At 33.6% G+C, this 14,564-nt stretch overlaps 1 protein-coding gene across 1 annotated transcript in view; it reads right to left on the bottom strand.

Moving 5' to 3' along the window:
* Positions 1 to 14,564, bottom strand: part of alpha-PheRS (phenylalanine--tRNA ligase alpha subunit) — a 108,652-nt gene that overhangs the window by 69,289 nt on the left and 24,799 nt on the right. The window contains exon 7 of the mRNA XM_085819015.1: positions 9,648 to 9,763. Within this exon, the coding sequence (XP_085675141.1) occupies positions 9,648 to 9,763 (116 nt within the window). The remainder of the gene's footprint in view (positions 1 to 9,647; positions 9,764 to 14,564) is intronic.

A 14,564-nucleotide genomic window follows, 5' to 3' on the forward strand; every position in this document is an offset into this window, starting at 1 on the left:
CTCTAATTTTGGCAAATATTTTCAGAATCTCCCCCCCCTTTTTTTTCTCGAGCACCTTCATCATCACTTTCGGCTCTTAAAGAACTTCCGGCTTCACGCTTTCGTCACAATCTGCCTAAATTTATGGATAACACCTGTTTCGAAAGATTGGGTGAATAGCCAATCAGACACCGATACTTTCGTTCGGGTAGCTAATTGGGTTTTTTTTTTTTTTTTTTTTTTTATCGTTTGCAACGCAAATCCACCAACAGATTGGTTAAGAGCCGTGTAATTTTAATTCCATATTCACGAGAAATCGTAATTCACACTTAGAATGGCAATCATTTGAAATGATAAGAAATGTCAAATGAGCAAAATTAAGGACCGTTTATTTATTTTGGCCAAAATTAAGGACTTTTAAGGACCAAAAATCATTTTTGAAAAAATTAAGGACTTTTAAGAATCGTACGAACCCTGATTTCAACGACGGGTGGAAGCTATGAGATGTAAACCACAGTTTTCAGCAGCAACAAATACAAGGGAGGCCCAAGGAGGTACAGGATGGAGAACGAAAAGCGAGAAAAGACCTGTGGAGACAGCGGTGCCTGACCAAGAAGTTAGAAGGTCCAAGCGAAGATTCAAAGACCCTGAAGGATGGATAGCCCCACCAGAGCTAATGGAGATTGACATTCCAAAACCCTCAGCCCTCCCACAAGAGTCCCAGATGCCTAGACAAGGGGCAGCCCCTTGTCTAGGCATCTGGGAAAAGGAGTGATTAAAATGGCACGGGGCATCAAAGTTCCAGAAGAAGGTTGGAGGTTCTGAAGTACCCTACATTTGAAGAATTCTGCCCGATCAGAATGGAGGAGTACAGAAAAACATAAGTGAAAAATTATTTACTTATTTTAGTTTGAAAACAGATTCAAATTATATCATCTTGTTCTAAGTTGCTAAAGATTTTAGAAAAGTTAAATCACAGATAGCGAGAACTTAATTGTAAATATTCGTAATCATAGATTTTTATGTTAGCAATTTGGCGAGAAGCTACTACCATTAAATACTTTTGTTAAGAACTCGCAATTTGCGAGAAGTAAATTGTGAATAAGTTAAGCTGGAAGACTCTTTGAATACTGAAATCTGTCAACGTAAAGTTAAGATTTCGTGTAAAGATAGTAAATTGTAATTAAGCAACCATGACTGTTGATGCAAAGTGAATTCAAAAGTGATGTGTAAATATTTAAATGTTCATGTTAAAGTAGAAATGTTTAATCTCTGTGTTGAAATATCGTAAAGTTAAACTTATACAAAGATAATTTTTGGCCTCTGTGTATTTGAATTGTGAAAGAATTGAATGTTTAGAATAAATGTGTGTTTAATGTTAGTTAGTTAACACTTTTAAAAGTAAATATAAGCTTTCGTTTACTACATTAGGGAAGTATTTGTGTGTATGGAGTCTTGTAAGGTCTAGAGTGTCTATTTTAACCAAGTTAGATGTTGTGTAGCAGTAGTTTTGTTCACGGTAACACAACATAATTGCTCTAAGTACATTTCAGTACATTTTCTGGAGAGCATGGGGAGGAATAGAACTGGAGTATGAATGAATGTGCATGAGGGCCAAATGAGAAAATAAAAGCGTAATTTTAGGATTTATAGAAAAGCTTTGTAAAATGCACTACTAATGATATTTCCTTCCAGATATGGGAGGATCAAGACCTGACTTAATAGTAGCTGCATAAAGTTTCCATTCAAAGAAGATTATGTGTGTCCAGAACAGCTTTAGTTCTAGCTTTAGAATTGTTGTAAAGTTGGCCCTAAAAACAGTACTTTAAAGTGAATTTAGTTGATTCAAAAGTTAGAAGTGTATAGTTAACGTAAGAAGTTTTTCAGACTTTATAGTCTTAAACAAGGTCGTTTTGAGACCTTATTTTTCGAGTATTTAAAGTCTGGTCGGAAGCTATGTAAGGATTATGTTAATTTTATTAACAGTTAAATTTTAAGTTCCTTTCCTGTCCAATTCTTAACTTCAACTTACTACTTCCGGCCAGAACGTAGTTTTGGAATCAATCTGAATACTTAATGAGGAGGAGCGGTATTTAAACCGTGAAGTCTACTTGCTGAGTTAGAATCAGAGTTTTTGATTTTGCACGCATCTGCCTTTTGGCTACTCTCTCTCAAAGCTGTTAATACGCTCGGCCGTACTCAGGCCCTTGATAAGCTTCGTAGTCAAATACAGTTAAGGGGCCAACTCGATTAGAATGTTGATAGCTTCGGCTATATCTCTTTAGTTAATCTTAGTTTTAGTTTATTTCTTAGTCTCTTAAGTTCAAGCCAAGTGTCTTGGCTTTCATTGTACACTCCAAGACAAAGTTTTGTTAAATCTTATTGGAATAATAAAGGGTTAGTTTCCCTTCCATCTTGTTGTTTCTTGTTATATGAACTTAAGCGATTATTCGCTAACTAGTTCTTAAGACTCGTCACTTTCTACAGTAATTGAGAAATACACTAGTGAGAATCTTACATATTCATTGTGAAATGAAGAAAAAATTCACAATGTTCTTTTTTCTTTATGCCATATAAAGTTGAGATTCCAATGCCATACTCCTCGCACAATTTTGAGATGGATATACCTATATCCGCTTTTTGCAGCAATTCCACTTTTTACTTTTTGTTTAAAGGACACGAAACACGCTTTTGCTTTGTAGATCCTGTTGCAGCTCCAGAATTACAAACTCTTTTACATATAATCAAAAGTTCAAACTTTAGTTTCATAAAATTGCTGTAATTATAACAGCCTGCAAAAAATAATAAGCTGAAGCAAATCAGAACAGCGCAATCTGCTATATTAACCGAAATTCTTTGAAACTAGTAAAATATAATTCTAGTCTATCTTAACAGCATCTGCTATACATTATTGGCTCTGTATCATGAGATTGGCAATGAAAGACAAGTTGTTCCGTTAAATTCTGTCTTGCTTCTATCAGGCACTGAGACAATTAAGCCTGAATTCTTTAATTTAGTTATTTATTATATTTATGTCTATTTCTTGCACATGCTTAAAGCTTATGAGTCCTGAATAAATAAATTCCCACATATCCTTAAGCTAATTGAGGGCCAATGCTAGATATTTTGCCGCCTGATGCGGTCTCTGTGATTCCTAAATTCTGCTACCAAGCGCCTCCCTAAGTTCTAAATTTTTGGCGCCCCTTAATTTTGGGTCCCAGTGCTTTCCCTAAATTCTAAAAAAAATTATCATCCCATAATTTTGTAACTCTGTGCTTCTCTAAATTCCAAAAATTTTGTCTTCCCCGAATTCTGCCACCTGGTGTGGCCATATAAGCTCTAGCGTCGGTTCTGGATTTATGTGAATAAAAAAATAAGTTATTCTTAATTCAAATAGCACTAAATGTAATCTTTTGGCCTATGAATATCATTAACAAAATCTATTTTTAGCATATAGAAAGAAAATTTTGTTAAATTTTTCCTCGTCAATATTTAGCGCATTTAACTTAAATCTGTAATCATCATCAAGCGTAATGCCACCATAAAAGGTTTTTATACTCTTTGCTATTCAATTACTAAAGAATTTTTTGAAAAAAAGTTTAGGCATCGCTGTGAGTCTTTATTATGCAAGTTGTCATGTGTTGACAAACTTACGATGATGAAAGCAAAATATAGAACAAAGTCTAATCCGGACGTCCATTATCGGGAATGATCTATAATCTGGACCTCAAAGCTACAAACTTTATGCGCATGCGCGTTTAATGTATAATGGATGGTATAAGCTAGGCGAAAATTATCTAAGGCATTTCAATTAATGTTACAGATTGCACTGTTCCTTAATCTTCTAATTGGATCTGGCTTATTATTTTTTGCAGACTGTTAAAACAATTTTATAAAAATTGAGCTTGAACTTTCGATTATGTCAAAAAGAGTTACCAATTCTGGAGCTCCCAAAGGATCTACAAAGCGAAAGCATGTTTCGATGTCCATTAAACAGAAAGTGGAATTACTGCAAAAAATGGATAAAGGCCTATCCGTCTCTAAATTATGTGAGAAGTATGGCATTCGAAAGTCCACTATATACGACACAAGAAAGAGGAACTTTTTGAATTTTTTGTGGAAGCATCTTAAACAACTTACATTGAAAGAAATGTTTAATAAAGTAACAAATAAGTATTAAGCTTTTTTTTTTTTTTTTTTAATTTTGATACCCTTTAGATCATAATTGTTCTTTATTTCATAAATTATGATTTCATATTTTTAATTGCATCATTTCTGCATGCCATCTTACCAGATTTAAATTCATGATCTATAATCCGGAAAAACCCCTAATCCGGAACCGCCAAAATCTCAACGAGTCCGGATTACGGACTTTGTACTGTATAATAAATAATGATTCGCCAGGTTGCCGTAAGAGATATAGAATATTAATTGGTGGAAAATAAACAATGTTTATGAGTAGAGTTTAGGTTTGAGTTGTACACTAAGTAGATTGCCTCCACAATAAATTGAAAGGCCTCCTAAGGCCACCACTGCTGGCCTTAAGAGTGGCCAATGTTATTATAGGCAAGCGTCGGTGTTTGGGTGGGGTGGGGAACAAAAATTATGTTTCTTCAATAACAAGGTATTTTATTTAGTGCCAAAGTGAAATTAAGAATTGGGATTCTCCACGTTTTATTATAGAGGAAAAAATCATATGCACATGTGTAAAGAATTTTTAAAAAAAATTGGTTGGTGGCTCCAAGCTCTGTATTTTAGATCATTCCGGATATTTGCCGTTCGGATCTCAGACTTTGCACTGTATTTTGATAAAGAGCTAAGTACTTTTGTTCATGCATATTAAACTCATTGATTGGCCAGTTAAAATGAGCAAATTGCACCCATGTTAGGAACTGCTGTTGTATGCATTAATGTTTTGAAACGCATATGCCCATTTATGTTGATTGTTACCTAAAAATTATAATGAGGGGAGGGGGAATTAAGCTAAACAATACTACCTGTAAGTAGCTAATTCTGATTACATCCTTAAAACTCAGATATAACTTGAATAGATTAAAAGCCCAACTATCCGGCATTCAGCTAACCAGAAAGCCCAAACAACCGAAACATTTAAAAGCTTTAGAAAAACCAATTTCCCCTGAAAAATTTAGTAAATAAGAAATTTAAAATCCTATTTTAGAGCATGCAATATTATTAATACATATAGATTGTTGGCAAACAGCATGGTTTTAGCACCAAGAATGGATACGCATGATGTTGCAACACAACCATAAGAAGTTTGTTTTTGTTTAATGTTAATTCAATTAATTCTCGATACACTAGTTTAATTTTTTTTTTAAAGTTTTTTTCCTATTTTTTCCTTGCATTTTGAAAAATTATTATTATTTCTGACTGCATGGAGTACAGTATTTTCAAAGTCACAGGATCCAAACATAAAAAAAGCCACTATAAATGGCTTTGAAAACAGATAAACAATGGCAACTTGGAAAAATATGAACAATTTAAGTTTTTATATGCTATATTTGTTCTTTGCATCTCTTTATTAAACTAGATAAAGAATGCTCTGTTCACTTAAACTTCTACCAGAATGACTATCGACACTGCCACCTAATTTCATATTCAGTAGAATTACGTAATAATCAAAATATGTTGGCTGAATGAAATGCACAGTTTTTCAAGATCTTAATATAATTTTAAATGTAGGCTTTTGATATTCAATTTTTATGATTTTAGAGGAGGATTTTTTGTATTGACTAAACTTTTCTAACATCAATTTGGTTTTTTTATATGCTCAACTATCTGGAATCTTCACAGCCATCTGAAATTCGGAATTTCCTACACTTTTACCATAAATAATAACAGTAAAAATCAAAAATTCTTAATTTACTAACATAATTTTTCACCATGTAACCATAAAGGTCTATTATAAAAAACTCATTTCAGCTTTCTAAGTTGCCAAAATTTCTTCTAAACAAATTTTCATTGTGCTTCCAAAATGGAAGAAGATTTAGATTATTCAGTTATCAACTTAGCAAAGCAACTCATACAAAGCATCTTTCTCATTTTAAGCTTTTTATCTAATATTATTACACTTTTAATGTAATTTCATACATTTTCAACATTAAAATATGCAAGCTAGCATTGCTATGCACTTCACTTTTTTTAAATAATTCAAACATTTAGTTTTGTTTATTCAAAAATAAAGCACTCAAATACAGAAATATATGAAAGTTACATTTCTAACAAATTAAAATAATTTTAAAATAAGAGCTAAATGTTCAAGCAAATTTCATTGGCAATAGCTAAATGTATAATTTTTATAACTTTCTGATATGAACTTCCTGGGTATGAAAACCACAAAAAATATGCTTTTTAAAATACACTCCAAGAGAAAAAAAAAGACGCACCAAGAAGGTGTTATCTGAATGGGATGAAAATTAGATGTGATATACATGTAAATAAAAAAACAAGTGATTACATTTTCAGATAAATTGGATGAATTATTCAAGAGAAAGAGCTTCACAAAGTGAGCAAGTCAATAATGCTTTGAAATTGTTGAAAGTGCATCTCTAGCCCTTATGCAAGCAGTTATTCAGCTGGGCAATGAATGAAAGAGTTGGTGGGTGTCCTCCTGCAGGATATCGTTCCAGATTTCGTCCAACTGGTGCATTAGATTAGTACAATCTTGAGCTGTTTGGAGGGCCCTGCCCATACTGCTCCAAACATTCTCAATGGGGTAGAGACCTGGCAAACTTACTGGCCAAGGTAGTGTTGGGCAATCACAAAGCCAAGCAGTATGAACTATTGTCATGTGCATGCAGGCATTATCTTGTTAAAATGTAAGCCCAGGATGGCGTGATACGAAAGGCAACACAACAATGAGTAGAATATCATTGGCATACCACTGCGCTATAAAGGTGGCACATATGACAACAAAGGGGTCCTGCTATTAAATGAAATGGCACCCTAGACCAGAGTTTCTTAAACTGAGAGTCGTTACCTCCAAAGGGGTCAAGGGACCTGCAGCACAGGGTCACTAAAACTTTTAGCAGTTTTGATATTTATTTGACTTATAATAATTTTACAATTATCAAATAATTTTACACAATGTACCTGAAAATAAAGATAAGACAATACAGACAAAGAAAAAAATGAAAACGTTTCGACGCAATTTTTTAATAATATAAACGTTCACTTTCGTTGCTTTGCACGTGACGCTGTCATTTCGTCTGTTACTTATTTAAAATTTTCACATCGTTCTATGTCTTAAAATTAGAAATTAAAGTTAGTGCCCTAAAACTGCAATAGTATATTACAGTACAAGTGAAAAAATAGACAGTTTCACTCATGTGTGCAATACTTATGAGGTCCTATAAAACTTTTGTAAATATTATGGGGTCCTGGGGCCGCGAAAAAATCTCAGTGATAGGAAGGGGTCGCAACTGAAAAAAGTTTTAGAAACCCTGCCCTAGACCATCACTCCTGGCTGTTGGGCAGTATGGCGGGCAACAGTCATCAGATTAGTATCCCGCCGCTGTATGGAATATCTCCAGACACATAATTGCTGGTCATCAGGGCTCATTTCAAAGCAGGACTCATCACTGAAGCCAGATCTACTTCAGTCAGAGATATTCTAGGTTGACTGAAACACCGAGAACGGCTTGTTAGTACAGTCAAAAGTCGTTAATTCGGACACCCGTAATCCGGAATGATCTATAATCCGGACCTCAAAGCTAAAATCTTTCTGCGCATGCGCCGCATTGACGCATGCGCATAGGCGTTTTACTTGTGCGCGCAAGACATTTACGACTGCGCATATGCATCTGCGCAAGTGCAGAATACGTTTTCGCGTGCGCGTTTAATGTATAACGGACGGTATAAGCTAAAATTATCTAATTATCTATTTCAGTTAATGTTGATAATTGCGTTGTTCCTTAATCTTCAAATTGGATCTGGCTTATTATTTTTTGCAGACTGTAAGAGCAATTTTCTAAAAGTAAGCTTGAACTTTCGATTATGTCAAATAGAATTTCCGATGCTGGAGCTCCCAAAGGATCTAGAAAACGAAAGTATGTTTCGATGTCCATCAAACAAAAAACGAATTGCTACAAAAAATGGATAAAAGCATATCCTTTGTTTATCTAACCGTTCCGAAATCTGTTTATCAATTTCACGTTGCTCTGCGCGGTGGTGGGAGGGCACGTCGCGGCGCGCAATGAACTGGAAGTTGATCTGTCAACACTATCGTTATCTTCAGGGCAGATGTTTTTATTTTAGTCCGCTTATAATTCCTTACTAAATGTAGTATTTAATTTCGATGTACTCCATCTTTGATATGATTTAAATCAAATTCCTCATCATTATAAATATCACGAATACAAATCACATAGTTTTCTGGTTGCAATTTTGTAATTTCGGCTATGAGTAAGGTATGCTTTACGCATCCGCGCGTTAAAAGAAATGTTTAATAAAGTAAACAAATAAATATTAGGCTTCTTTTTTGGTAAATTTGGATACCCTTTAGATCATAATTGCTCATTATTTTATAAATTACGGTTTCATATTTTTAGTTTTATAATTTCTGCATGCCATCTTACCAGATTTAAACTGATGATCTATAATCCGGAAAAATCGATAATCCGGAATCGCCGAAGTCCCGACGAGTCCGGATTAAAGACTTTTGACTGTATACGGAGGTCAATGGTAGTCAGCACAAGGTGTGTCGTGAGCTTAGTCCCCTTTCTCTAAGCCACCTATGAATGAATGATCCTTGCAATCACTGATGCACCATCTACACACAGGATTGATGATAATGAAAAATTTGGGGCTCTAGGAGCCATTCTGATGATAAATTTATGCTTACATTCTGTTGTCTCTCTAGACCAACTACTTCCTTCTTGAAGCTGGGTTTAGCCATGGTTCATCCATTCATGCAACATCATCTAATAGTGGCAATGCTGCTATCCAAATGTCAAACAATTTGTTGAATAGACCAACTAACTTTTTTGAGCCCAACTACATATTCTCTCTTAAATGCTGACATCTGTACACACTGTTCATGTACCTGTATGCGAAGGACACTTACTGTCTATATGAGTACAGGGAATGAAACTGGCAAAGAATTTATGACCTAAAATCAAAATTTATCTTCTTTAATTTATCTTTCTTAATCAAAATTTTTCTTTTATGACCTAAAATCCCGCCAGATGTGCAATTAAGATGCACTACAGCATCACGTGTTCATTCATTGGTAACCAAACTTTAAAATTTTGCATTTTTCATCAAAACTTGTATGCACATCAATTTGTATCCAATTTTCATTATTCCTTCTTTGTGCATTTTTGTTTTGTTTTGTTTTCCCCTTCCTTAAACTGAATAATATTTCTACAATTAAAAAAGAAAAAGTGAACATAAATATCTTTTTTTTTTTTTTTTTTTTTTTTTTTTTTCATATTGTAACACATTTTCATATGTCAAAAGCCAAGAAAATTTAAATTCTCATAACATAAAGATGTAAAGCTTGTCTCGCACTGCAATTAACAATTTACCTTACGATTTAAGCAAAAATCTTTTATTTTACAGTCATATTAATATATTTACATCTCATTTCTTTAAACATTAAATTTAAGAAATAGATTAGCAATTTATTCAATATATACTTATAATACCTGACACAAAAAAGGTGTCATGCAAATCCCGTGCTGGATGCTGCTGTGGCTGAAATAATGCATCAAAATTCCAAAAGGCACTTTCAACATAATTATTTGTTGGCATCTCAGTGAATCTATAACATATTAATTTACACTTTTCATAAATAAATTTACAACTATAATTTCATTAAAGTTTGACCTGTGGGTAACCAAAAAAAAAAAAAAAAAAATACTGTTAGTTTAATACATTGGACAATTTCTTCAGCAAAGTAAACAAATATCCTAATCATAATTAAAGAAAAAAAAAATCTGATGTGTACACCATGCGACTTCCTTGTACGGAATATTAAATTATACACATTTTTTCTTGCATTTTATTTAAACTTATTGGATTGAATTAAATCTACTTTGTCCATAGCACATAAACCACAATAGAATAAATGCTCTCTTTAAAACTCACTATATTTTTGTTTACCATAGCGACACTCTGGCACTAGATTCACTTAACAGCTTTATATTTCATTCATATTATAACTCAGAATATACAAAATTTATATCACTTGAAAAATTATCTCATTGTTGCGACATGTTCTATTTAAATACTACAATAAATCTAGAACGATGTAAAAAAGAAATTAAACAAAGAAAACAAAAAAGAAACAGTTTTTTACAGACGATTCAGTATTTCTCATTCAATTAATTCAGTTTTCACTTCGTGACAAGGCAAAAATACATAAACTCAAAATATCTATCAGGGTTCATAGCCACATTTTAGTTAAAAAAAATAAGCACCTATAAGCACTTTTCAAGCACATTTTAAGAAAAAAAAAAGGCACCCGTCTAATTACATTATACACAACTGCATAACCTTAAAAGAAAAATTAGACTTGCAATTTAAAATATGAGCAATGCAATATTTATCAAGAGAATGAGCATTACTTCAACCATGGAAAACAACTGTTTTTTTTTTTTTTTTTTTTTTTTTTTTTTTTTTTTTTTTTTAAATGACAGTTCAATTTACAGAATTAGTTTACAATGAGAGAAAAAAAAAGAACTATGCAGAACTAAACTATATTACAAGATTTAATGATGAAATTTCAGTTCAAAATATAGAAAATAAATAATAATAAGCCATATTAATTGTATTCGCTTGGCATCTAATAATAAATACAATTTATTTTCCCACTCATATTAATATTTAAATAATTTAAATCAAAATTCTGAACATTTTCTAAATTTTCATTGCATAACAGTTTTTCCTTAACATATATTCCAAGCAAAGTAATTTAAGTAAAAAAGAGGAACATTTCTGAAATCAGAAGACGGGAAATTGCTCCATGCAGTCATCCTTTAACAGTAAAAGCCTAACTAACCCGCATACTCGGAAATTGCCGAATATTCCGGATAGTAACTGGAAAAAGAGGAGTAGGGGAGATTGTAGCCGTTCTTTAGATTTCTCGGCTAAATAAATGATTTTGACATTTCGATATGTGCATCATATAAAAATAGACCAACGGAACTGAGAAATATTCTGCTTAGAAAGAACAGTAAAACTCTTTTAAGTGTTCATAAATAAATCTCAGACTGAACATCAAAATTAATTATCTCTGCAAAATATCGCAAACATTATTGTGCAATACGTGCGGCATAATTCTTCCATATGTGATATTACGCAATCGGAATCAACAACTGTCGGAGAATAAAGAACTAAATAAAGGAAAAGAAAGAGACTTACTAATCAGGGGTGTTTTTGATTCTAATTTTGAACAGATTGCGTTAAATTTCCGCAATTTTCATTCTTCGCTTGGGTTGGGTAGACCGCAAAACTTTTAGTCGTATTCCATCCAGATTGGACAGTGACAAAAAAAAAAAAAAAAAAAAAAAAAAGTCCGCTGCTTCAATTCTAGAGATTTTGCGGAGAAAGGGGAGAACCTCCCAACCTCCGTACTGTATAATGTATTGGGGGGGGGGAATATTCTGACTATTCGATTACTTTCCTTTTATTTAAGCCATTCCGAATATTATTCCTTAGAAAGCTAATCTGTGTAAAAATACACCCATTTTTGGAAGTTTATCTACACTTCAGGAGCTACTGCAACTATATTACTACAGTCAAAAGTCGTTAATCCGGACTCGTCGGGACCTCGGCGATTCCGGATTATCGATTTTTCCGGATTATAGATCATCAGTTTAAATCTCGTTAGATGGCATGCAGAAATTCTAAAATTAAAAATATGAAACCGTAATTTATGAAATAAAGAACAATTATGATCTAAAGGGTACAAAATTTACAAAAAAAAAGCTTAATATTTATTTGTTTACTTTATTAAACATTTCTATCAATGTTAGTTGTTTAAGTTGTTTCGTTTTATGTGATAATACTTTCTCTTTAATTCTATAAACAGACATAATTTCTTGTTCAGTTACAAAGTTCCGCTGTTCAAGTCCTATAATTGCGGTGTCGAGAATATCGACTAATTTGTCAATCGAAATTGTTTCGTTTTCGGTAACATCTGTGTCACTTTCTTCACTATCGGAAGCGATATTTTCTGGATCTAGAACCATACTACATATTTCGCTGTCCGTTAATTGATTGATGATTGGTGCATTGTCGTCGCAATGAAAAACTTCTCTTATACCATCTTCATTTATTACCGCTTCTCCACATTTCTTTACAAAATCCAATAACTGAAAAATTTCACCTTTAGTTTGCGATGTCCGAAAACCTTCAAATTCGCCGCTTTCATCTTCATCCTCCTCACCATGAAATATGGTAGATGGCCATAAATTATGCCAAGCATTTTTTAACGTACTTGAAGACACATCCTCCCACGATCTTGCGATGCTCCACACGGCAGATTTTATGCTAAAAAATTTCAAAAATTCTTGAATAGTCTTGCCACTGTTCAAGAAATTTAACATAGATTTTTAAAATGCTGTTTTATATTTGCATTTCAGCGCGTGCACTATTCCCATATCCATAGGCTGAATGATAGACGTACAATTTGGAGGGAAGAATAACACAGATACATTATCTTTCACTAAAACTTTAAGTGAAGTATGCGCCAAACAGTTATCAACAATCAGAACTATTTTTGAGTTATCAGGTAAACCAACTGAATTCAAATGTCGCCGAGCCTCGGGTATAAAATGATTTTCAAACCAATCATTCATCAACACTTGTGTCATCCATGCTCTTTTATTTGCGCGATATATAACAGGGAAAATCGTTACTCCTTTAAACGGTCGAGGTCGTGCATGTTTTCCGATTACGAAAAGTTTGCACTTGTGCGTTCCTGCAGCATTTGCGCAGGATAAAATTGTTAGTCTCGCTTTGGAATCTTTGACACCAGTTGGAGCCTTTTCTGTACAGGTTGCCAAGGTATTTCGCGGTACATATTGCCAGAAAAGACCAGTTTCATCAGCATTGTAAATTTGTTCTGCACATAATTGTTCACTAGTAATGAATTCGATGAATTTATCTGCAAATTGTTCAGCAGCTTCAGTATCAGCTGAAGATTTTTCACCAGAAATTTTTAATTGTCTTATACCATGGCGATTTTTAAATTTTGTTAACCAACCTGTTGAATATGTGCACTCTCCGTTTAAGTTCATTTCTTCATGAAATATTTTGGCTTGAGCCATTACCATTGGACCCGTCAATGGCACGCCCTCGCTGCGACGCTGTCTGACCCATTCAATCATCACTCTGTCATGATCGTCACTTTTAGCATAACGAACCCTTTTTCTGTTACTCATTGCAAGTGGTGTGTCGGAATCCACAAAAAAATCAAAAAGTTCCTTTTTCTTTTTGCTTATGTCATATACAGTTGACTTTCCAATGTTATATTCCTTGCATAACTTTGAGACAGGTATGCCTTTATCTAATTTTTGCAGCAATTCCACTTTTTGTTTGATGGACATGGAAACATACTTTCGTTTTGTAGATCCTTTGGAAATTCCAGCATCGGAAATTCTATTTGACATAATCGAAAGTTCAAGTTTACTTTTATAAAATTGCACTAACAGTCTGCTAAAAGTAATAAGCGGGATCCAATTCGAAAATAAAGAAACAACACAATCATTAACATTAACTGAAATAGATAATTAGATCATTTTAGCTTACACCGTCCGTTATACATTAAACGCGAAGGCGAAAACGTATTCTGCACCTGCGCGCACGCATATGCGCAGTAGTCAAAGTCTTACGCGCACGCCTAAAACGCCTGTGCGCATGTGCCAACGCGGCGCATGCGCAGAAAGTTTTTAGCTTTGAGGTCCGGATTATAGATCATTCCGGATTATGGGTGTCCGAATTAACGACTCTTGACTGTATAAATATTCATACAGATGCTCATAATATAAGCATAACGATCATAATAAACACGAATATGAACTGAGCACGCGGAACAAGAATGCAAATTAAAATCTTGATAGAAATTCAAACGCGTGTAGTATTTGGGTGGGTGGAAAAGAATACCGAATTACCGGAATTTTCTACGATTTTCGCAATTCTTTGACCAAAAGACCGACGTGCACCTGTCTATACTCTCGTGCGCATCATAGGTTACGTTAATGCATAGAAACATGGAGCTAGGAAGTAAGGACCTCCATGCAGAGAAAGGGGGGGAAAGCTATTTCCGGGAGTATGATTCACCATCTGACATTCCATATAAGGAAGAAAAATTGTTTATTTAGTTTTGGCTTTGGTACGGGAGGAAAAATGCGCGTTCATTAAAAAAAGCACTAAAAGCAAAAAATAAGCACTAAAAACAAAAAAATAAGGGCTTTAAAGAAAAAGTAAGCACCTATAAGGGCCCTTATATTTTATTTTCAAATATAAGGACTTATAAGCACTTGTAAGGACGGCTACGAACCCTGTCTATATTAAAAATTATGAAGTAAATCTTAAAAACTTATTTTCTCGAAAAAATT

The sequence above is a fragment of the Stegodyphus dumicola genome, chromosome 6 (genome assembly GCF_044657685.1).
Source record: "Stegodyphus dumicola isolate Sdum_Otavi_A_Nest chromosome 6, ASM4465768v1".
NCBI lineage: Eukaryota > Metazoa > Arthropoda > Arachnida > Araneae > Eresidae > Stegodyphus > Stegodyphus dumicola.